The 26,387-nt window shown below is 37.2% G+C and overlaps 1 protein-coding gene across 11 annotated transcripts in view; it reads right to left on the reverse strand.

The window, feature by feature from the left end:
- The window catches only part of SOX6 (SRY-box transcription factor 6), a 369,253-nt gene that overhangs the window by 12,393 nt on the left and 330,473 nt on the right, over positions 1 to 26,387 (reverse strand). For 9 of the 11 annotated variants that reach the window (XM_066320815.1, XM_066320816.1, XM_066320820.1 and 6 more), the window contains 3 exons: positions 20,983 to 21,091; positions 4,607 to 4,840; positions 1,767 to 1,983 (listed from right to left, as the gene is read on the reverse strand). In XM_066320815.1, coding sequence (XP_066176912.1) covers positions 1,767 to 1,983; positions 4,607 to 4,840; positions 20,983 to 21,091 — 560 coding nt within the window. The remainder of the gene's footprint in view (positions 1 to 1,766; positions 1,984 to 4,606; positions 4,841 to 20,982; positions 21,092 to 26,387) is intronic. The other 2 variants (XM_066320822.1, XM_066320818.1) reach the window with 1 other exon arrangement.

Here is a 26,387-nt window from a genome sequence, read left to right on the forward strand (position 1 = left end):
AAACTATATTCACATTGAACAGCAACATGGGTCTCACTGCATCTTTATTGAATGCATCCATTAGACCTCATACTCCCTTTTCCATCATTTGCACAACTAAAAGTCATTGTTTTTGGAAAAGTCCAGTGCATCATCATATAACTGCACAGAGGCAGTTTACTTTAAACTTCATCAACGCGGATAGAACATGGTGAAGTGGATTTAGCATAAATAGGAATTGGAAACAATCCCTTCAAAAAGATGGTGACATTCTCACGGTCTTCGTGGTCACAATGTTGGATATATGAGAAAGATGTTACATTTAGTTTGCACCAGTTTCATTTTGAATAGCTATTTTTAATCGAAATATCACTCTTCAGTTAGGCACTCTTAGAAGTATCTCAAATCCATCCTCCATATTCACTGCCATTTAACCATCACATCTAATGTGTAAAATGCTACTGCTTAATACTGTTTTGAATTAGCAAACAATTCTCAAATTGTTCAGACTGCTATTTTGGCATTTCTTTTGCATTTCTTGTCTAAATGTCAATCTCCTTTGGAAGACATAAACCAGAATTTCGTTCCCTCAGTCTGAATATAATTTGTGATATAGCTGTATAAATTCAGATTTCTATTTAGAGCTCTATGTGCAATTTTGGTGGAAGGCTATTAGTCAACAATTTCCCTTATACTGAAGAATAAAAAACAATGTCATAACTATAGACTGGAAGGATATTTCAAGATATCAAAACCACTTCTATTTACTGATTGAAGAAAGAGCCCACATTGTTGCAAGCTGCACCACAAAATAATTGACTGCAACAGGAGTTCTGCATCCCAAGCCAAAAATGAGGGCACATAATCTACGTCAAGGTCAATTATCTGGTAGTGAAGTACCCAACAAAAGGAGACTATTGTGATTAGAGAAATAAGCAGAACATTGTGAATTTGGAAAGGCTGGCACTGGAGACAGTTTTTAGAGTCTTTGTAAATCACCAGAAACATTGTGTTAGAGCACTGAGCATCACAGATTAATTCATAAAAAAACAGGAGAGAGAAATCAGTTATGGTGCAGTTGTTTCACTGGACTTTTGTTATCTTTAGCCTGTAGATGTTTCATAGTGCTGCTTTCTCTGCTGAACACTAGAGGAAATACCACTAAAAACACACACAATGTTGTTAAAACTGTGCCAGGATCTTCTTGGGCCATATATTTTGTGTTATAAATCTACCCAGTCTATCTATGCACTACGTGAAAGACTCTTTCTAAACTTATTTTTTAAAGAAATATTTTTTTACACAGTTCCATATATAACAAAATTCCTAGTAGCTTCATACCATGATATCATTCGTTCATGTGTGTCCCTCATGCAACTGCTATTACTCCCCTCCCTTTTCTCCCTCTCCTGACTCCTTATTCTACACAGGAATAATCCTTTGTGTTTTTCTCTTTGTTCTTTCCTTAATTTAGGAAATTATGCTGGAGTCATTACTAAGCCAGAATGGATTAGCTTACTAAAAACTCACAAAAGACATGATTCAAGCCTTTCAGGCTAATGGGAAACAACTTCTTTTGACTTTAAAGAATTCCACAATCAGTCCCACAATCAGCATTCAGAAGCAAGCTGATAGCTCCATATTCCATCTTATGTTTTTAATAAGGTCTTACCGGTTCAAATCCTTCCCCTCTAAACGACATTAGTCACTGACTTAAAACAGATAAGTCTATTTGGTTTCAAGCAGCGTGCTCTGTCCTGGAAAACAATCACAACAATTGTACTCACCCTACGGTAAAAAACTGCCTCATCTCTTGTCTTCGAGACCTCATCAGCTGCTTGTATTCGCCAATGCGCAGCTTCTTCCCATCCACAATGCAGGTACGTTTTGGTCGGGGCTTGTACTTGTAATTGGGGTACTTTTCTAGGTGGATTTTACTTAGTCGTGCCTGCTCCTCGTAGTAAGGTTGTTTCTCTTGGTTTGACATGGACTTCCAGCGAGATCCTGTGGACACAAAGTGTTAGTGAGTGTTCGAGTGGAGCAGGTTTGGCTTTACGCATACATGGTTCAATGTGCCTCCTCGCCATAATAAATTTTAATTAAGTTCATTGAATAAACTGATTTAAATTTACATCAGTCTTCACATATATTGGCTTGCACAACCTCAGACACCTTAAAAGAATCATGACTTTCAGATATTGCTGCAGACCAAGCATATGTAAACCTCTGTTAAATAAGGCGCACTTAAAATCAATAGCTAAGTGCCAAAATCTCAGCTGCAAAATAGACTACCTAATTTTTTTACAATAAGAGCATTAATCTGTGAGTAATTCTATACCTCCGTAATGCCACGCGCAGTATGACGGTTAGGGAAAGTCTGCAGCCATAGTCTCACTGTTAAAAGCCTAACACATTGCCTAGGGACACAGGTTTCTTTGATATTTTTACGAGAATTTGGTTTATACACTCCTGCTAATAGATATTAATAATTTGCTATGTAGCAGGAAAAAAGTATCCAACCTTATAGATTCAGCAAAATTATGAACAATCCCTTGCTTTCTGGGCGTCTTTAGTTTATTGAACTTCTGATATCAGCTTGGCATAATACTGACACCTATTTTAAATTCTATTGTTCATATTATTTTCTGGCCAGATGTAATAAGCACACAGAACTGAAATCAAGAAAGTTACATTTCACAAACTCACATTGGAAAGATAAAAAAGCAAAACAGAAAGCACACTGTAACTGTATACACCACTTCAGGTACTGTAAACTCTCATTGAAAGCTGCACCAATAAAAAAGTTAAAAAATTAACAGTGTACACAGGAAGAGGCAAAAGTATTCAGATCTCTTGTATTGTTTGTAAGGAGCTATCTAAACATTTGAATAGAGATGGGAATAAGAAATGCAGAAAATAGCTTTTTGGTGTCTTTTAGATGAATAAAACGATTACAGCTGTGGTAAACGTGGGTGGAAGCTATTCTTTTACCAACATTTTTCATACATCAACAAATGGAAAAGTTGTATAAATATTATCCGCAGCCAGCAATATTCTGTGTCAGTTCTAATATTTCAGCCTCTTTTCTCATTGTCCTGGAAAAGTTGCACAGATATTATATGGACATAGACTTATTTGTGTCAGAGCAGATACTGACAGGTTAATTCCATGGTTAACAAACACTCAATTGCTGGCACTTCTGAAATATTTATGCTGGAAGTTTACATTTTAATGAATACAGTTACTATGCTCCTAATAGTTTTTTTCACAGAATGCACACAAATAATATAGATTCCCTACAGCTGCCAACACTGAAACAGTGAAGGTTTTATACAAAACTGAAAGGCTATTCATATAACTTACTTATATGGTAGACAAAAATATGAGAACTACTAAGAAAGGTTTTGGAAGTTTTAGGACAAAGCAACATTTATTTCTATGTATTCTTGCCTCTGATTGAACTAACATGCAACAAACTTTGCTAAGAATGTATTTGAACTCAGAGTTTACAATAAAATGATTACAGAGGAAACTTGATTTTTTACTTTTATTTATTATGAGCTACATTTGGAATCTGTCTTTCACTTCAAAGACTCAGAAAGCAAATATAGGTTTTAACATTTCACCACTCATTCTCACGTATGTTTCTAATTCTCTGGAGGCGTCCTAAAAAGCAAATCAAAATTTCTCAAAAATTAGTCCATTTATTTGCACAGTGGCAAAATAAAACCCACAGAATATTCCCCGATTGTCCCTATCCAAAAAAATTAAATATTAACTACCGTGTCTTTTACCCAAGAAATATTTTAATTGCATGCTTCTAGTGGCTAGCTCTTTGAACACTGCAACATTTTGAACCAAACTTCATTTTGGATACGCGGTTTGCATGTACAGGTCTCTTGAACTGTGCCAGGTTTCATTCTTTGACATCGCACCGTCTGGTATAAACCTCTGATTTTGATTTCGTACTTTTTTTACTTTATCCCAGTATTTACTGGGATAATGGAAGTCCCCTTTTGCATTCAGAAGATTTGTAGCTCAGGTGCATTCTAATGGGATCTTGCAATTACCGGGACTTTATGGGGACACGCTCTTGAAACAGATTTCACAAAACACTTATTTTTAATGCTACTAAGTTTTAAAGCATGTTGTGACTGCTGTTGAGAATAAAAACAAGAGAATAAAAATTTTTTTGAGAATAAATAAATAAATATTAGGGAAGGGGCAGAAAGGAAAAAGAAAGGGAATGAAAATGAAAACAAGCCATGAATCTTCATTTCTATAAGTTCCAGTAACTCCAATTTCAGTGAACATCTCCCAGAAAAAAAAAAAAAAAAAGTCCTTAAATTAGAGAGGTTCATAGAACTGTAGAATGGTTTGGGCTGGAAGGGACCACAGAGATCATACAGTTCTAACCCCCCTGCCATGGGCAGGGTCACCTTTCACTAGACCGGGTTGCTCAGAGCCCCATCCAACCTGGCCTTGGACACTTCCAGGTATTGGACACCCACAGCTTCTCTGGGCAACCTGTGCCAGTGCCTCACCACCCTTATAGCAAACAATTTCTTCCCAATATCTACTCCAAACCTGTGCCAACATGACCTGTGGCCCGTTGCCCCGCACTCACCTAGGATTTTGCTGATGTTGGAGTTGTGCATGTCGGGGAAGGCCTGGAGGATTTTCCGGCGCTCATCCTTGGCCCAGACCATGAAGGCGTTCATCGGCCGTTTGATGTGTGGCTCGCTGCTGGCGCGGCCCCGCGAGTCCCGGTAGACCCGGGCTTCAGCCACCGTGGCCCCTCCTGTTGGCCAACAATAATACTGCTGTAGTTTAGCTGCAGAGCCATTCACTGCTTTACTCCCTGTGGCGTCAGGGCAGGAGGAAACAAGATGGATGCAAAACATTATTACGTGGGTTAGGAAAGCGCTTTCAGTGCTGTGCTTATTTTAGCCTCTTTTGGTCTCTATGAGAGAGAGAGAGATGGGCCAGCCAGTGGTCTCAGCGTAACTGGCCAGGCTTGCCCATCTGAGATGACCCAACACCACCCTGACGAAACAAATTGCACTGGTGTTCCTTCAATTAAGACACGGAGACTTGATAAAGTTTCCATTTGAGGTTTTACCATAAAACACATTCTCTGAATGCTCAACAAAACTCACACAAAAAGTTACATTTGGGAATCCAAATGGATGTAGGCCTGTTGACACAAGCCATTGACAATGACTTTGCTGTGAAGTACATGCCAAACATTTAATATAATAAATTATACAGTGCACCAGGTACATGCTGCCATTTGTATGGATCAGATATATTTGGAGCTGAATATTTTAAAGTTGCATCTGCTTTGATTGGGTTTTAGATGTGCTTCGGAGCATTTGAACCACATATATGTAATAAAACTGCTTGCCTCCAACAGATCCATGCACAGCACACTGGAGCCTCCAGAGGGGGAGACAATCACTCCAGCTCCATGCCCGCTGTGCCTTAGTGTATCCCAGTGTCCTGTCTATCTGCCATCACTTCAGCCTGTACATGCCAGCCCTAACTGTTTTTGAATGCATCCAGCCCTGCCTCTTGACCACAAACAGCTAAGCCTCATGAGGGTTTAGAGAACACAGAGCTGAGGTGTAGAACTAATTGCTATGGGAGAAACAGATTACCAAGGCATGCCTTTACTGGAGAAAACTTCTGCAACTGTGATGATAATATATGTTTCTAGAGTTATATCCTAGCTATAAAAAAGGCAAAAAGTGTTTACAGTGGGTAGTGACATACTTAGTCTTTGACCTGATCCAAATGGTCATATAATTTAATACCTTGAAAAGGCAAGATACTTGACAACAAATTAGTACAGCAATAGGTCTCCTTTTTTTATATAAACTATTACAGCTACCAACATGAAATTACTTGCCAAATAATATAAGATTAATTCTTTACAGTGAGTAAAAGAAAACACTGCATTTTTACTGAATACAGGCACAAGTTTTTGGTTGTGCCAAAATCAGTTTTTCTAATTCAGAGTGAAAGCGTTATATAGGTATACCTTTTTATAAATTCTATATAAGAAACACATTTGCATGAAAAAGGGGCCCTAAAATAGAGGATGCATAACTAATACACTACCTTTTTTGCCACCAGGTCCACAGTACATTAATTTCATTTAAAACGCACTGACCATACAGGATAAATTGATTTTGCTTTATATGGTGTTGACAGCCATGTTTATTGTGCAGTGAAATGTAGTGTAGTTTCACGCTGACTATATCCATCAACACAGGGCAATATGCTGACTACTGGGCCAGATGAAGACATACATTACCCTGAGAGCAAAACACTCATTCGCATACAGCAGTGTCTTCTCCTGAGGATCACCCTGGTAATTTATGGTGCCTCCAATGCCATTACTTTACAACTGACACCAATTTGGCAATTTGTATACTAACGTGCATGCACATAAAAGAAGACAGGTTTGTGGCAAATGTGAGCTGCAAAACTGTTTTAACACTGCTCTAAGTTAAGCACTGTGCCACAGGTGTTCTGCATTTGCAGGAGGCTGCAGTCAGCTTTTTATGGCAAAAGGGAAGAGCAGCTTGGCAGAGTGACCTGCAGGTAGGACCAGCTGAGGGGGTGAATGGTTGATGAGGCTCTGTCCATTGTTGCCAGAAGCCTTGGACCACAAACATATCAAAAACAGCATATTTTGAGAGAGGATGTATCTGTTTAGAAACTGCAATAAGTTGCAAACATAGTAAGTCAATACTAAAATATTTATTTCTACAAAGAGATATTTAATTGAGAAAAGTCAAACATAATGTGTAACTGTTGTTCTAGCCTATAAGATAATGTAATAAAAATATGTTACTAGTATGTGGGCAATTAGGAAGCTGGTGAGAAAAAAAAAATTATTTGTCTGAAAGTCATAATTTGTTTTTCAGCTACTCTAGTCACAGCACAGAAAAGACATATTTGAATCCATAGGATGTCTTTCCTTCTTTTACTTTCCCAAAGGTACTTATCCACTACAACTAAGGAAGAGTTTGTCTTTGCCTCTTTCTAACACAATTTTGGACTTTTCAATTCTAATGCAGATAAAGAGTAGTTTCACTGGAAGCAAGATTATGGGCAGCTTTTTATTCTGGATGTAATCTAAATATAATGAAAATAAACAAAGGAAGAAAAGAAAAGAAAAAAAAAAAGGGGCAGAAAACCACCATAAATTATCTGTTTTCATAAAAAAAGGTTGTGTTAGAAAACAATTCTTGGACTAATAAATTACAACCATCCCAAGAAGGTCAACTCTAGCTGCATTGTTTTATGCAAGTCCATACTTGAAGGACTTGAAAAAGCAGCCAAAAAGTTGATGTTCTTTGAGCTTGATCTCTGGGGAAATATTTGCAAGCTGACCTAAAGGCCATCACAAAAGCATTTGCAAAATGAATTTCTGCAAATAACTAAAGCAATATAATCTTCATGCTCTTCTGTCTCAGAACCACAGAATTATATTCAGCATATAAAACATTATGGTAAAATAGTCCCTGCAGCTTGGGATTCTATGGGGGAAGTCAGAAGGTCTCAGTACCAGTTTAGATTAGAAAGAGGTGCTAATAGTACAAACACACATATGCTCAGTGAGGTTTTACAAGTTGAAGCACATAAGAACAAGCTTTCAAGCTGGTTGTTCTTAGGTACTTCATCCTGGCAAGCAGATATTTTGACTTAATTGTACCCTATAAAAACAATTTCAACAGATTTAACAAAGTATGGAGTTTTTTCCTATTGTGATAATTATAGTTAGTACTGACAGAGGCTCAAAGAGACACCTGAAATTTTTAATGAAAATGTATATGCAAATGTAAAGAATTAAGTGTTCTAAACCTTTCTGAAAATATTTTCAGGAAATTCTAATAACAAATAAACAAAAATGAAAGATAAAATGGAAATGTAGTACTAGTGAAGGGCAAGACAAGAGAAGGAATTGGTAATTGTCTCTCTATGGCAACCAATGCTCTATCTGCCAGTTACTGTTCATACTGCAATCACAGGAGGAGGGATTTTCAGAATTAAGAGTCTGGTCAGAATTTATAATTATTGCAAAAGCAGTACAGTTTGGCTGCCCTAGTGGCTTAGTTGGCAAAGAACTCTATATTTTGGCCTAAAGACAGGGGCTATGCTCAAAGTAGGCAACCCTTCTGTAAAAGCTGGATACCATACTAGGGTCAATACTGAGGCAAAGAATGCCAAAGAATAAATCTAAAAGGGCTACAGCTTCATGAAAATAATTTCCAACAATATTTTCATTTCTAAAGACTTCTCTAATCAGAGAACTTTAAAAATATAAAAGAATCTGATAATCAAGAAACATAAATATCCTCATGTGAAATAAGTATTAAGAAACATAAAATAACAATTGTTACATTGTTCATTATTTAATTCCTGCCTTGTCCTGTTACAATGTTTATTTATTTATTCCTGCCTTTAACTGAGTTTCTTACATTTACTAATGAAATTAATTTTAGGACAAGTATCATCCCTCAGCATGTTTCCTGAAATCTTGGCCACATTAGGGTTAATCCTCCTCTCTTTACTGGGATGTGGGCTTACCTACTGTTTTGCACATCATCTACAACAAAATCTGAGATTGGGCCTTTACAGTTATCAGAAAACAAACAACAATAGATGTGATAGAAAGGAGAAAAAAAAAAAAAGGCTGAGAAAAAGAGGGAGAAAAGAGAGAAAAGAAGTGACAGCAAAAAAGAAAGAGATTTTTATCAGTCACCCTGTTATTCCTTAATTACTCTTCACACTATGGCCATTGATTCATGTTACAAGTGATACATTTCCCCTGGCTTCCCCCACATAATGAATCTGGCTAATCTAGAGTATATACTGCAGATCATCTTCCATGGACACACACCGAGATAGGATACATAGAAATAAAGACAATCTGTCTAGGTTCCTGGTATGAAAATGACTGGTTAGTAGTAAAGCTCCTATCATCAGTTACTCATTAAGCTGAGGTGACATATTTGCCTAGATTGGAAAAGACTGATTGTGACCTCCAAAATATCTGGCCCTGTCTGTGGTAATACAACTAGCACTGCAGAGACCAGAACCTGATAAACATGCAAACAGGAGTCACTCTTTTACTGCAAGAGATGGGTTACTCATAAACATGGGCATGCCATAAAAACAGGGGGAATGAAAAACCGGCTTGGCAGTCCCCTGTGCTGCTCTTAACCTGTGTACAGACAAATGCAGCCTTTGTGAAACATAAAGCAGTACTTAAAATCAAATAGAAAAAGACAAATATGGAAAGAACAGAATGGAAAGAGCAGCTTTGGCAAGATTAGAACACAGGAGTGGTCATTTACTAATATTTTGGGTTATCAATTTTAGAGAAAGTTACAAGAATTACTACAACTTCACTGTAATCTAAGCGACATGTAGCAGCTGTAGAGTAACATTTATCTGTTTTGCCCCTTGCCTGCCTCTTATTTCTTCATCCCCAGCACCAGTCAGATTTTCTCATTCCTTATTATCAGCGAGAGAGGCAACATAAACGGATGCCCCATGAACTATTGTCTTTACTGGCATGTCTTGTCATCACTGGCAAACACCCACTTGGAAACACGGATAGGTTTGGAACAGGGGTGACACAAATGTTCTGTTTGTCAGGCAGCTTTTGTTCCAAATGCTAAACAAATATTATTCAGCCGCAATTGGAGCATTGAACATTTCTCACAGGCTGCGTGTCAGTGAATGAATGGGGAGAAAAACTGGGAAAGCCACAAGCAATTCATGAAATACTGCAATATTTAAATGTTCTCCAAAGTTTTTCACCTGCAAGGGCTCTGAAATGCACTAAGTAAATACTAAGCGGTGGGGATATACTGTATGTAGCACAGGTTAGCTACATCCAAGCAGCACTCGGTTATGATAAGACTTCTCTTTTTCCTGCTAAGAGACGCCATTCTCTTTAAAACATCAACAAGAAGAACCAACCGGGAATTCCCTAAGGTCAGCTCTGAGGAAACATAAACCTCTAATTCAATAACTCCGCTACTGCACTGAAAAAGGCCTTATTATTGCAACATCCATATGGAGTCAATTGGACATTAATGACTAATCAATCCCTCCCCTTTCTATTCTACTTATAGTGTCACAAGCCATGTTTAGATTAGCCCATTTCCTGCTTAGGATCGCTCAAGATGTCTTTTGTTCTTTCAGGGCCGGCCTGATGGAGGCAGCTTAAACAAACACACGACCCAAGTGGTGCAGGAGTTATAAACTGCCATATGTGAATGAACAAAGGGGCCATACTAAAGCCTTTTGTGGTATTTGTTAATGTTTTTCATCTGAGTTTAAAAAGACCTAATGACTTTGTGGTGAGCTGATGCATGTGGCTCGTGGCTTTGCAAAATGAAGGAAATTCTAGCCAGTTATATATCAGCATATATTTTCCAGAGTGCCTTGTTTTCAGTTTTGGTGGCAGAGAGCTTACTTTTTTTAGTACATTTGTTTTACATATGCAAGCAAAATACTTAATCTCAATTAAAACACAGCACCAGTTTTCACAGCCATACTCACAACCTGCATATACATCTCTCCCCACTTGAAAGCCCAAAGCTAAAATTAAGAGTGGAATATCTGCTGCGTGTGAAATCAAAGCAACTGTTCTCAGCTCCACCAGTTCCCTCACCAGTGTTTAAAGCTGAATTGTTAGCTGTGCCCTAATAAATACCAATGCAATAATCCTAAATAAGCTGCTAGCACATCCATGCTCCACAACCAGCCGTGCCCAAATCTGTGCTATTTCAATGAATTAAAACTGCTAAATGAAGCTACTTGATGGCTTACACAAACAGTTTAGATTTCTTGACCACATTCTATGGCAAAACTAATCCTCATGGAAACTTGGCATGGGCTATAGCTAAAACAATAGAATAATGCTTTAAATTAAATGGGATATTAACTGAATGAATTAGGGCTTGAGGCCTGACTTTAGCTCCTGGTGGCTGACATAGCCACACATGTGCTCTAACATAAGAGTTACTCTGTGAAGATCCATGAAACATCTATAGAAAAATTGGGATGAAGAAGCAGCCTCTACTATAAAATTGGGGAGGTGTTTAAGTGTCATCGCATTTTTCAATCATGTGCCACTTGCAGACTTCAAGACCCTTCACAGATAATTAATTAAATGCTAACAACCCCATTCTGACATTAATGTTATTGATAGAAAAGAAATACGAATCATATTTAAGTCGAAAGCTTTTCAGCCTAAGTAATGATGCCAGAAATAAGGGATTGCCAGTCATCAGATCTAACAACAATCTACATTATTCAATCCATAAACATTGTTGTTGTTTCCTTTTGACATTTCATTTCATACTTATCTGAGGAAAATAGAGGCCCACAGAAAGGAAAATCATGGATGACACAGCGCAGTCCAAGGGAAAAAATACTAACAATTATTGTTAGGTATCTGACAAGATCTATGGATTTTACTTTATTTTTCAGAAAGAAACAGGCCATTTCTCAGCTAGGCAATTATTGTTTACTATATTAATCATATTCAAAGTCAAAGAACTACAAAGCAGAATGCACTAATCTATTTAACATAGAAATGTTTCCATATAAGTAACAGCCTTATTGCCAGTGTAGCTGTTATTCACATCATTTCAAATTCCTCATGACATGAGTGTCACCTAGAACATCGGGAAAACACAACATTAATTTAAAACATAGTGCAGTCTTCAGTCATCCCTAAAAGCTTTTTTGTTGAAAAAGTCCTGTTTGAACAAGGGCCATGGTGATCCATTCATACTTCAGTCAATACTTTGTTTTGTTTTAAGATGGAGAAATGACAGATGGGAATTAAGGACAGAGAAAGAAGGCAGACTGACTTCATATTTGATGGATGCACTGGTCAAGGTGTGGCTGAACACTGTTTGCTTCTTGCTCACATGCTCTTTTCCAAAACAATGAATTTAAAAGCTTAAGTACAATGTAGTTTGTAAAATGGAATTATGTTTAACAATGGGAGAGGTTTCTACAAAACCACCTCCCTCAAATTACGTGATATTAAGAAATGCAGAATACTTAGCAAAATATTTTAAAATGTGTTGCAGCCACTGCTTTAGTCGCCCATTTCCTGCATTCAATCTTCAATAATTTGTCACTTTCTGAGTGATGCAACATCATTCTTTGTATTAATATAACTAATTCCTTCCATCCAGTGCTAGCTGTTTTCACTTGTCAAGTCAGTACTTAGCACGGAATTTGGACTAGGATATGCATATGCCATTTCTTCTTGCCTTTCACATGGGGTGCTGATATTACAACAACTGATAATGTAATTAGCAAATAATATACCGTGAAGAGAAAGAATCAAAAGCAGCATGACAACAGGAGCTTTTCCTCAGGCTAATTTTTCAAGTAAGGTACCTCTGAGCATTTGGGATTTGTGAGCAAAACCAGGAAGATGTTTTTACAAATATGACAATGGAGTGTCTCAATATGTGACAACATTTACCTGGCTTGGATAGAAAAATAGAGTGCATGCCGTGAAACAGGGGTTTACATGAGAATCTACAATTTTTCTTTTTTAATTCCTGTGAAACCACCCCTGCCAAACTGAAAACACAATCATTTATTATTTGCAGAATTTATGAAGAGGTTGCAATGCTCACACTACACACTCTTCAGACCACTGATCCTGTGAAATTAGATCAAAGTACAAAGTAAGGGAATATTTTCCCCTTGCTACCAAGTTCTTCACTAGGCACTTGCTTAGACACTTTGCATATCTGCATGGAAGAAAGGCAAATGATCCTAAACACTTTTCTATTTCTGAGATACTGAGGCTCCTGAAGGAGAAAATGGTTCATGTTTTAGACTTAGAAAAATAGACAGTTGTACAAAGAGGGCTTGTTTGAATCTGTACCAATTGCTCATGCTTAGCCAGAATATATGATGTTCTTTCCTGTATTCATATTTCTGCTCTGCTCCCTGTGCTCAAGGATTTAAGGAAGAGGGCAAGATTCCTCCCTCCTTCACTCAGTATGATATAATGGTAGCTTTCTCCATCATCTGAAAATTCAGTTGGGCCTGGAAATTTTACACAATTTTATGGAGCTTCAAGCTTCTTTTGTCATATTGGAGCACTACCAAGAAACCCTCAGAGAATCAGAACCACGGGGTGTTTTACACCTGGTGGCTGTACATGAGTGTGAAAAAATGTTTTAAACCACTGAATTACTATATTTAATTTTTCAGTCAGTCCACCTAAAAATAGCTACACATACTGACTGATGCTTTAAGCATTTGTGACAATAATTTTCTCATGGGCAAAGATTTTCTGTGTAAAACTGCAGCCCACAGTTGCTTTTTACAACCACCTTCTAAATTCCTGAAAATAATGTTTTACTATATAATGGAAATTGTGGAAAGCTCTTAGTTATAACTGTGCTAATAGGCACCCCTGTGTAAAACTCAGGGCATTGTAGAACTGCTGGATTGTACAACATCAAAAATCCTAAGTGTAATTTTTTAAAATAAAGATACCATTCTATGAGTCAATTACTGTAGCTTGGAAATGTTAGACAAGAGTGCCTCATATTCAGCAGTAGAAAAAAAAAAATACCTAAGACAGTTGAAAATCAAAATTAACAGTTGTGGAAGATACCCAGATTTGTTATTCTGAAAATGAGAAGTATACTATATGTTAAATACTAGTGTCTTGAGAGGAATAGATTTCTATGAAAAGATCAGTCCACACACTCCCAGCACAGGTTTTTCAGTTCCCCCTCTAAAATGTTATGGGGATGCTGGCAACAACGAAAGGCACTGAGTGGTTGCCATCAGAAGAGTGATGGGGTGGTTCTTAAAGACATCTTATTCCTGTCCCATCTGCAGGTGTTGAGAAAATCTAGGGCTGAAGCCCCGAACCTCATCCAACACAACTGAAATACCATGCCTAAGTACTTCACCCCAGATTCCTTTCTGTTCTGAGTTATTCTGGAAAACTTAAGGATATCACTCAAGTATCAGGCACAATCAGATTCACGGATGTTAAAAATGGCAACTACAATTAATTAAAGCCAAATCTGGGCTTTTTAATAAAATAAATTATTTTATGTTTAAATATGATTACTGGATTTGGGGTTGGTTTTTCTTGTTTTGTTTTAGGGTGGTGTTTTTGCAATCAAAGGCCTATAGCAAGCATTCAGGGCAATAAAAATTCCAGTACTTGAGCTTACTCTCTGGCTACATTTCTTTGTTTTCAGACAGCTTTCACTGTTTTCTGATTTTCATCTTTCTCCTCTCAACTGCCATAGCAACTATTACAAATATTTACGTGCGACAAATTCTGGCATGGAGAGGAATTCTTTCCTCCGGTATTTACGGAGCACTGTCACAAAAGTAGGTGATGCTTCTCCCCTGCCTGTGCTACCTGCTGTTTACACCTCTGCACAGGAGGGTGTTGAACAAGTTACCTCACAGGTCTGGATCATCTTGGCAGCCTGCCAAGGTCGATCTGCCTGCAAATGTGTGGGTCCTTTCACCTGCCTCTTCAGCTGCTCAAAGCCAACCTTTGCTGGAGCAGAGAAGAAACTCTCACCCTTTTGTATAAGCAATTATTTGCTATTGAGCGTGTATAAGGTTGTTGAGGCTTTGAGCATATGGCAGAGGCGCTCCTTTTCAATAACACACCTAAAAGGTGTGCAAAACCCAGGCACTGGTCATGATGTCTGCTCTCTTGCCAGGGAGGGAGGAAATGACACTTTGATGGATGGACAAAAATTGGTGGCAGTTCTTCCTCTGAGTTCTTCCTTAGAGACCAGCTCGTGCTCCCCTTGTATCTTGATTTTCTCATGTTTCTCCCATGTTCCTTCCTCCCTGTCTTTCCTCACTTAAATCATTCTCTCCTTCACATGATTCCACACTCACTTCTGCTGATGCAATTACAACTACTCTTTTTTTACCTTATTCTGGAAGCTGATTAAATACTTGGTGATACCTAACACCGTTTGTTTCTCTACCATTTGCTTTCCCTTGCTTTTGCACAGGTAGAATCTCCCATTTTGCTGCAACATTCCTTGCAACATGGCTAACTCAAGTCAAATAGGAATGGGAGAGCTCATTTCCTCCTCATAAAAAGACAGACTGCTGACTGTTAACTGCAGGGAATCTTGGGCTATTAATTGAATTTGTATGTTGTCCATCATCTGAAATGCTGCAGAATTGGGTTCTTCTAAAAGATGAGGTCAGCTTGTTCTCCTGCAAGCCTGGATTGAGGTCCAAAATCAGGTTCAGACAAAAACTGAACTAGAATTATTAACATTATGCTAGGCCTTACTACTGGAACCAGTCAATTACCAATGGTTATCAAGCTTGCAACTGGCTTGCAAGTTTAGTTTACTTGGAGCGTGGTTCAAAGATACCAGGAACACACAGATAAAGCCTAAATCTATGTAATCTCAAACCATGATTTGCTATAGAGAAAACCATAGTCTTTAACCCAAGGAATTTACAAGCTGAAGTAAGAGACAGCAAACACTGCAAGGGAGGACACAGGCAGTAAGGACTCAGACAATAAATGAATGAACTTAAGGAGATGGGCTGAGGATCCATGCTGAGGACTCTAAGAACTGACTTTACAGCTAGGTTTCACAGTAAAAGTTATCCTCTCTCTGGGAGACTTGGAAAAATCTCATTAGTTTCATACATGGACAAATAAATACAAAGATGCAGGCAAAGTAGACAGACAGATCCCACCACACTATTTAAAACTGTTTCTATCTAAAGCAGCAGACAGGCACCTCTCTTTCAGGTCCATGCTTAGCACGCACTGGTGGAATAGTACCAAAGAAAGAAGTAGCAAGTGCTAAACACAAGATTTACAGAATCAAAAAAACTACAGCGTGAAAAATGTAAATGAAAACATCAAAACAGGATCCAGAACTCTTGTTGTCTGTTTTTCCAAATGGCAAACTGTGAGGCCAAATATTTAATTCAAAAGCCCCTGATTTTAAAATATCAACATGAATGAACATGAAACTAAATGTTAAGTACTAATAAGGCATTTTATCTATTTCTATTTGCTTTCTAAAAATTAATTAAGCTTTGTAACACGTCTTATTTTCACTAAGTAGAATCAGATACAGGTAAGTTTCTTCTCTTTTACAAAATGCTACTGTGAGACAGTGGCAAAACAATAACATTCAGATGCTTTTGCTCTGAGCCAAGAATCCAATCAAGAAAATTACATTTTAATATATCCAATTCTTTTTTAGGAAAGAAGATCAAGTCTTGATGGAATCCGAATCCCTGGATATGACTGCTGAAGGAAACCACAATGCAACCTGAGCTAAGGTAAAATCAGTAATTGTCAACAGGAAGGTTAGGTCTACCCTGTAGATGTCTATCTACTAGAAAACAAAATCTGAACACACTTCCTACAAATTTCCAAAGAATCTGACCACATCCACAAAACCAGAAGGATCCATAAACACTGAGCACATTTTACAATTCAAAAGAAGCAGCACCATTGCTCAAAAATGAACATCTGTGAAAGGATAATATTTTTCGAGAACTTAAACCAAAAAAGCTTACTCACATCATCCAATTTTCTCAGTAACTGAGAACTAGATACTTTAGTATTTAGTATGCTAAATACTTTAGTATTGCATAGGTTTTCTGACCTGAAATTTAAACAGGGCTTACCAGTGACTCCTGACTACACTCCACACACCCTGGTCAGCTGATGTATGTCAGTCATGGTCAAGAGAGGTTTTAGCTTATAGCTACATTCAAACCTGTTCTGGTATGTCCATCCCTGTTAGCTATATTTCAATACTGACAGCCTCAAATGCTCAAAATTATGAAGCCTACAGAAAGAATTATGCTTCTTTTAAAATGTTAATGTTTCAAGGGGAAAAAAATTCCTTGTTTAGTTCTCTAACTGGCTCTTGTTTCTAAATTTTGGATACTAGTCACCAAATGCTTGTGAGGCTTTCAAATCATGTTTTTGAATTTTACTAACTACAAGTGTATCATATATTTTAACACGGAAACAGGGATTTCAGGTAATGATACAAGTCTAACAGCTATGGATTATTCATCAATGGTGTCACAGTAAGTGGCAATGTTTTAAATACAGTTTGAGCATGATTTTTAGTATAGTTAGCTCAGTCCTGCTGGTGGCTAAGGAAGTAACAGAAATATTGGTTTATGTCGTATTTAATATAAAACTCTTGCTGATGATTTTCAGGCCTCCATTTAGATGACTGTTAGCTCATTATGAGCAACAAAAACTTTGAAGACAGCTTCATATCTCTGAAAGTACAACTAACTATCATTAATGAAATCTTACCTTTAACTAATCTTAAAAATGTTTTCACACACTGGGTAGGAACAACGAGCTAAAGAAATCATTCTATACTATTTCATATTTGTCTAATCATTTGTCTAATTTCTAGGTTTAAAGAATTTCAATACTTACAATTCTTGACTAAAAAAAAAAAAAAAAAAAAAAAAAAAAAAAAAAAAAAAAAAACCAGAAGCTTCAGCTTCTGGTCAGTGAGCCAGTACCACAAGCACTCCTAAATTTCCAGGCAAACACGACTCTGATCATGTCAAAACCAGATCACCACCATATGTTACAGAATAGATGTAAGGAGTAGAGAGAAATCATTGCTAAATGGTGCTACAAAGGCATTCCATAAAACAGAAGTCTGCTGACATGTCTTCTAACAAATTACAAGAACCTTAAATGTTGTGTCAAAACTATGGGAATCAGCAGCACTTCCCAGATCTGGTCTACCTCAACCACCAGTTGGCATGGACAGACATGCTCCGTGTCTCAGCACACTTCAGTTTCCTGTGGAAACGCAGGTGTGCAGGTAGGCAGGGAGTGAAACTGCTCTTCCACAGCCCCTTTGCTCTAGATCACTGTGGGGATTAGAATACAACACAAACTGCATTCCCCCAGTTTATGGCCAGCAGTGGGACTGGATTTGGGATCCTTAGCTCAGGAAAAAATCTGCTACAACACTGCCCCACCCTTACACCTGCCCCCACCCCTCTTTAAAAAGAACACTCTGCAAATTGTTAATATCTTCTCTAAATGTAGTGAATTTCCTAACTCTAAAGTCCTAAAGTTCTGGTGGTGAGAGTAAATGCACCTGGCAGACCTGGCAGCCATCCACTCACTCTGCCACAGCTGCACCTTGCCCTCAGAGATCTAGATGTATTTCTGACAAGAAAAGATGGCATCAAAGGTTTGCCATCAATATGTGACTTAAGAAATCTTTATTCCCTGTTTTATATGTGTAAAACCACACATAAACCACAGAAATATTCGCTAAAGATTTCTACAGCAACCTGCATTCAAATAGTATCTAAAAAAGGGGGGGGAAAAAGATTTAAAGTAAAAATGACAATACAGAAAGGAAGGTGTGAAACACATGAAGTCTTTGAAGAACATGACTGTGCCTATTAGGAACCTCTGACATTCAGCTGAGATTGTGACTGTGGCAACACAATGAAATGCAACAAGACAATCTTAGAGGAGGTGAAAGAGGAGAAACAAAGCTGGTGAAAGGTCTGGAGTACAAGTCTGATGAGGAGGGGCTGATGGAGCTGAGGGTGTTTAGCCTGGACAAAGGAAGCTCAGAGAGGACCTTATCACTCACTACAACATGAAAGGAGGCTGCAGAGAGGTGGGGGTCAGTATGTTTTTGCAATGAGGAAGTGATAGGACAAGAGAAAATGGCCTCAAGTCAGGCCAGTAGAGGTTTAGGTTTGGTATAAAGGAGCCACTTCACTGAAAGAGTTGTCAAGCACTGGAACATGCTGCCCACGGAAGTGGCTGAGTCACCACCCCGGTGTATTTAAAAGGTATTTAAAAGATGCAGCACTCTGGGACATGGATTCACGGCGTGCCTGGCAGTGCTGGGTTGGACTTGATGATCCTAAGAGTCTCTTCCAAACTAAATGATTCTCTTATCCTAAAGAGTAAACTGTCAAGTTTCATATTGACCCAGGGCTGAAGTTTGGAAGCACAAAATAATAGGAACAGGAATAAAAAACATTGACAAACCTAGAAAGATCTGTGATCGTTTCACAATAGTTAGAAGATGGGCAGAGTCTGCAGCATGGTACAAATCAGAGAGCACAGTTTAACTGCTGATATTTCAGCAGCACTGTTTGCAGTGCACTTCCACCGTAAATTATGTTATGGTAGAAGTGTCATCTCTTAGCCTGCTTGCCAAATGTAAGAGGGAAAACTCAGGTTATATTTTGAATGTCTTTTTCTTTCGTAGAGCTAACATCTAAATTCACCTTGTCTACAAGGAGAAGGACAAATAAGCAGCTCAGTTTAGAACTCCTGCCAATGTTTTTTTTCAGATCAGCAGTGCTATGCACCCAGCATTTCTTTTCCAGAGATATCTCTTGGCTGCTAAACAAATTCTGGAAATCTGAATCCATTCATGAACTCGGATTTCTAATGTGGCCATGCCTCAAAGTGCCCCAGTAGCTCTAGAAAGAAGTGCACACTGTCCTTAAACTGGCACACATCACTGCAGCTTGGGTTACACATGGCAAAGCTTCTCTCTGCGCTCTCCAGTAACAGGGGAGGATGTCAGTGCCACAGAGGCTATCAAGATCCTAAATTAAGGACACTAGGAAGAGAATGGATGAATTGAAGGAAATTAGTTAAAACAACAATGGGGGCAGAGGCCTGATGTCATCTAAACCAGCCACTGTGTATCTGTAACTATCCCCTTGCACCTTTTCACCCAAATTGACCAAAAAAAAAAATTTCTTCAACATGTTGAAATATGAAATATTGCTGCTGGATGAATATTTCTTTGTAAAGCACTTTATAAATAACTGATTGGTCAAACACTGCTTTGGAAAGTCCATGTATCTCCTGATTCCTCTCTTCTAGAAAAAAAAAATCATTGCAAAACACCAGTCTGAAAATTATTTTTTACCTACATCCTCTTCGTTATTTTTCTGTTTACAAATGATACAACAGTGACCAATCATATTGTATTAAGGAAGAATAAATGAAGCTCATATATAATAGCTCCCTAAAGTTTATTGATCCTATTCTTTTGATCCAAGAAAAAAAGCAGACTTTGGATCTGTCAGATGTCTGGGTGTTAATGGAAAAATTCAGAGGTGTTTTAACCTTCTTAAGCCGCAACTAGAATTTCCTCAGTCTAAAATTACTCTCAAACAAATAAATTGAGGGGGCAAACTCCTACATAATATTCTATCTGATTAGTACATTAATCTTCTGACAGGCAGGGCTCCTATAAACGTACATGTGCTCCTCTAATGTACCATAGGGTAGAGAGTATCCCAGTGACATCCACTTTCAGGGCATGCATGGTAATCCTGCTAGAGACTCAACTCAGTCCTGATAAACACTGACTTCCACCTGGGGCTTGAAACATACAGATATACATATAGAACTCTCACTGAAATGAGTGCACTGAAGGCTTATAAAATGAAAAAGACCTTTTCATACAGAAAATGGGAAGTAGTTTTTCATCATCGTTTGATAGCTGCCCATGAATAGAATTCTGCTTGCCTGATCTTGAATAGGTGGTGCACGATGGGCAGATTTCTGAAAATGCTCTAATCTTCAAAGCTGCAAAACACTAAAAAAATGGGGAGTATATATCCTTCCTGAGATAATTTTCTCAATATCTCCTAAAATTTTATTAAGAGTATAAAATGTAAACACTTATTTGGCAGCTGGTGAAAAAGAGAGCTGTGTTGCAGAAGGGCTAAAAGGGCTACACAGTTCTTTTCACGTCTCCACACTTTGTTATGGACTTACTGAAATCTCACAAATTCAGACAGAAACCAATCCAGTGTTACTCTGGAATGTAATATAGGCAGCACTTATGGCACTGGCAGTATTTCAGCCCCAGCATCCTGTGGTGCAGGGTTCAATAACCCATGGTCAAAATTGCAACTCACCTTCTGCATCTTCTGGCCTTGTAAGATCGATGACACCGGGCCCAATTTTTCCATCTTCATTGGGTTTCCCTGTTAATTGTGGGCCTAAATTTTCAAACCTTGTTCTTTCCTGGAAAAGAACAGAAGGATTCTTAATGCTCCATATAGGATAGTTCTCATTATATCCCAGTGCATATGGGTATGCATCAATACATGCCTTATTTCTTAAATCTGAACAAATAATGAATGCATCTAATTAGAATTTTAGCTCAGGGACAATTTTTTTTTCTTTTTCTTTTTCTTTCTTTTTCTTTTTGTTTTTTTTTTTACAGATTCTGAATGTTTGCATTTATGAAAATCAGTTTTAAATGTGAAACATATACAGAAACTTTGAGATTATTTTGATCTGCAGTGCCATAATGCATAAACGATTGTACATGCAAATACAAAACACTCTTGGCAGCACACAGTGCTGATCGATGCTGCTCACTTTGCCTTTCCACTTATTTTCCAACTTAAACTGAAAAAGACAATCAACATTTGGGAAACATGAAAATTCAGAAGCTGAAAGAAGAGTTGCATTAAAATGCACTGGTATTTTAATGAAAAAAAAAATCACTTTTTTCCCCACTCTGAGATTTAAGTTTGCATTCATACCTCTGTGGAAACACAAGTCTGAATTTTATGCAGAGATTTTCAAGAACAAATATTTGAAATAGGGAATAATAGAGGACAGAATCAATATTATTTTTTCTAGAAATTTAAGCTGTACCTCAGCGAAAAGGGAACTTAAGAAGATAAAAAAAGGAAAAAAAAAAAAAAAGAGAAAAAAAAAGGAAAAAGAATGCTCACTCCCAGAGAAACAGAAAGCTTTTGAGAGCTGGAGACGTCCATAGGAAAGCTGGAACCAGAAAGTGGAAACTGAAAGGTATTTTATACGTTAACCCAGTTCCTTGCTCAGCTCCTGGACAAGGGCACTATAAAGGCAGTGTAATATTGTCTCTCAATAGTGCTCTCTGTAGTGCTGTGTATCAGTAGCAAAGTGTTCAATGGTTATCATTAATTTAGCGTTCTCATTTGAAGGAACATAGCATGTTTTCCCTCTTGCCTTGTTGTTACCTCTTCAGATTAAACTTGGCATTATGTTGTACTTGTGAATGAATGAAACCTTGTTGTTCATTACTATGAAACAATATTAAATGTCATGTCAGCTTGAATTTACAGACGTGAAATACCAGCTTTCAGCTCTACAAACAGTTTCTCCATGTTATACTTGATGCATTATGCAGAAGTAGAGTGCTGACTGCTGTTCAGTCTATTGTTCAATGACCTAGTTCTCTGCTATGCATGCTAGACACCAGGAGAAAACATTGGGAGATTCTCTCCTATAAGATGGTAGAAACTTGGAAATGTTCTTCAGGACAAAACATGTCCTTGACTCCTCATTTTCTCCACCTCCAACCACTTCTGCTTTCCAATATTATTATTTTTCTATTGTTATTGTGTTTCAGCCATGAAATCCCATCAGGAAAAGTGAGGAATTTTTTTGATTCCTCACGCTTTCGGTTCCTTCAGCCATGGATTTTTTAAATTATTCTCTGTTTAATTTGCAGAAGAAAAGAAAGCTCAGTCTGACACAGAGGATTTGCCACAACATGCAGGCTGAGGCAATTCAGGTACTAAATGCCTTTCTAAAAGTTCCTCAGAATCTTCCAGTTGTCAGACAAAATAACTCTGCATTTTTTATTTGGTTAATTTCTTCACTTGTTTTCTTCTGTAAAATCCATGGGTGATGAAGGAGCTTACATACACAAAGGAACTCAAGAGAAAAGAAAGAGTTACAAGTGAAATTTGGCTGCAGAAAGGCACTACAATACTCGGGGCCCAATATTTTACTGAAAAATGTTTGCAGTGTAACAATACACCTGAATCATCAGGATGGGATCTGTCTTACTGGTAGAGAGAATGAAAAATAAGTTTATCAAGGATACTGTGTTCCACTGCAAAGGGCTGATTTGCAGTTGAGATAAAAACAAAGATCAGTGCTAAGAAAACACTTTTTGGCACATTTATTTTCTCTTCCAAAATATTTGCACTAAAAGCTTTTTCTTAAGGCTGTTAATACAGTACCTGCAGTATTCTCGGAAGAACAGCCTTCAAGTGTGTTTCAGAAAAAGGAGAAATACCTTTCTGCTATAAAAATCAACAGACCCAGCTACATATCAATATGCACATTTGGAATATCTTTCTAGTCATTCATTCTCTTTGATTTTACCAGAAAATACTCTGTTACAAAAAGAAAAAAAAAAAAAGTTTCTGCAAGAATATCAATATTTTGACATGGAATGAGAAAAGGGAAAATTGCATGATAAGGTTCAGAAACACTAAAATGAAAGCACTTATGCCATAAAAATACCTGCTCTTGTCAAACAAAGGAGCTGTATTTATAGTTATTTTATAACCCCCTCCTAATTCATGAGCCGCTTTAACAAAGCTAGATATATTTAGGTCTTTGAAATGCCTTTTAAATTCATTCCTTTGCCTGCTTTTTTCACTGAAAATTATCATCATAGTAATACAAAAAAAAAATGGTCAGTATTTGCATCAATTTTACACAAATTCAGAGAACTTAAAAAAATAGGAAAATCTTCATCAATAGTAAAAATGCTTTTTTCTAGTAGCTGCCTTTACAATTGCATGGAATACAACAAATTCATATGACATTTATAATAAGAGAAGAAACTTGTCTCACTAAGGTCAAACCCTTTTTAGTGGGATTTGTCTTTGCTCCCATGTTGAACTCATCCTATAGAAAATAGACTAAAAATCTTTTAAAAATACACGTTCCCCTTAGTATGACTGAGAGGAAGATTGATTCTCTACTTCATATGCCTAGATTTAAAAAAAAAAAAGACATATCTTCATTAAAAATAAATGGTTATACACAGCGGCATGAAACAAATAAGTTACCTACACATGCATTACATCTGCACACATGTACATCAACTACTGCATCTATTGCTGCCAATAATCTCCATTAGTAGAAAATTTTTTTGAGTTTTAATAAAGTGCACTGCTATGGACAGTGCAGGTGTTTTCTCCCCTGTGAATAGCACTTTTGACCCCTATTTTGAACAGATTTTTTTTATTATTATTATTTTTTTATTTTTTTTTCTGCTGGCTATGGAGCTTATACTGTATGGTTACTTTAAGGTTTTCCATTTAATTCTCAGCAAAAAAGTTTTAGGATATGACACTGACAACCCTTTCTCATGACAAGATCAAGAGAGTGAGTTGGAGTTTGCATTAGGAAACTGAAAGCACTTCCCAATACCAAATCAGATCCTTTGTGCTTCTTCATACTTGGAACACGTAGTAAAAATAAATCCTTTCTTCAAAATGAGAAAAAGGAGAGAAAAAAGAACCTTCTTAGCAGCCAAACCTTAATTTTCCATTCTGTGATATGATTAGGCACTTATTTATGCATTGTCAGTCACAAACATGCAGAAAACGTAAAAGTTATTGAAAAAATTAAAGTCTGCTCAACTGTCTTGCAGGAATGTTGGTTCTCTAAGTGCTTTGAAATTATGATGTATGAGGTAGATGTTGCATATTAAATAAAGATATTTAAATTATAAAGCCCCCGTTAGTGAGAGCTGATGAATGTTAAATGTTATGAGCCACAAGGCTGTGGCATCCATCATATTCACATATTATCACAGTCAGTGATGGAGCAGCCCCAGTGATGACAGATAGACTGCTAGATAGTTATCCCTTATTTCCAGTGTCGCCAAGCAAGCCTTTCAACCCCTTTGGCATTATTTTTAGCTTTGCATTAAATTAGCAACTTTTCCGTCACGTTCTGCCAGAAAGTATCAATTCTTTCTTCACGTGTGGAAGGTAAAAAAGGATGATTCAGTGAAGCAGGGAGTAAAAGCAAAAGGAAGCCTTAGCCCCTGCCTTGGAAAAGGCTGAAAACTTCAAATGACTAGAAACAAATATAAAATTGTGATCTTGTGAAAGAACAGCAATGAAACAGTAAGCACACAATAATGGCTTTTCTCTGCACTTAGATAAAAGCTGAATTTTTGATGTGCACAGTATATTTTCATAAAATTTTATATACTATGTTTTATACACTTATTGGCTATTCCATAATAATGTGTGTGCTAACAGTAAAATTGCTCTTAAATTTATGTGTGTTATTTATACGTTCCCACGTAACAATGCTTTTTGTTGTAAAAATATTCTGTTTATTAATGTAACTTTACAACCACTGCATCCAGGATCCGTGGTAAATTAATGACATTTTTATTATTTTATAGTGTCATTAAATTTTTACTGATCACTCCATCAAACAGAAGCAATAAAGGCCATAATGCAAACTGGGACACTTAGATCAGGGGAGCAGGAAGGCATTCCATATAGTCTGAAGTAAACGGCTTGCCATAAATGATATTTATACCATCTTTAAGGATGTGAGAATACTTGGACAAGTTTGGCAAAACTGTTTCTGTAGTACCGTGGATTGTGTACTTAAATAACAGTTTACTTGCCAGCGAGACAATTTTTTTTTTTCAAACCATCTGCGAGAAGATGACTGATTGCATCCATCTCTTGAAAAATAATATACGAAACGTAATAATACACTGGGCACCCCTCCCTTCTGGATTACCAAGACTGATCTGACTATACCCATGCCTCAAATTATTTCAACATGCTTGCTTTTTCCACATCTGAAATGTATGCTTAGCCTGAAATGGAAAATGGCATGCATGCTGATCGTTGTGTAAAAGATTTAAAATATATATCTTTTTTTTTTGCAAACAAATACTTTTATTGAAGTAGACGTGTTTGGACAATGATGTAATACCTTTATTTCAATAGTCTAGCATGGAAGCACTTACCCAACATCAATTTAAAGAGCCAGTTTCTAGAAATCAAATTAATATGGGTCATTCACAGAAGCCACAGAACATATGAGTGAAGGGATATTATTTCTTCTGAGGACAGTGCTTTAGTTAGAATGACTACAAATAATTATCACATGTTGTCTTTATGTATGAAATGTATTTCAATTGAATTATTCTATACTAAACGTTCTAGTAGCTTATTTGCTAACTATGATCTGTTCCCTTCATGTACCATGGACAGTAAACAATTTAATGTATTCAAAACATAAAAAGGACATTTTCAGCAGAACACAGAGAAAATTATTCCCAGTTTGAACAAGGAGGAATTACAGCTCCATTTTCCCCCTCCCTGGAAACTCAAGATAGAAATGCCCCAAGCTTTTCACCTTCTTCTTACTACTTTTTAACAGCTAGGACTGAAAAGTTAAATTACCCTCCACTTAGAATCTTTTGCAATGTCTTGGCACAGCAGGGATAATTACAAATTGACTTTCAGCCTTATCTCTGGATATT

The sequence above is a fragment of the Sylvia atricapilla genome, chromosome 6, assembly GCF_009819655.1.
Source record: "Sylvia atricapilla isolate bSylAtr1 chromosome 6, bSylAtr1.pri, whole genome shotgun sequence".
Lineage (NCBI taxonomy): Eukaryota > Metazoa > Chordata > Aves > Passeriformes > Sylviidae > Sylvia > Sylvia atricapilla.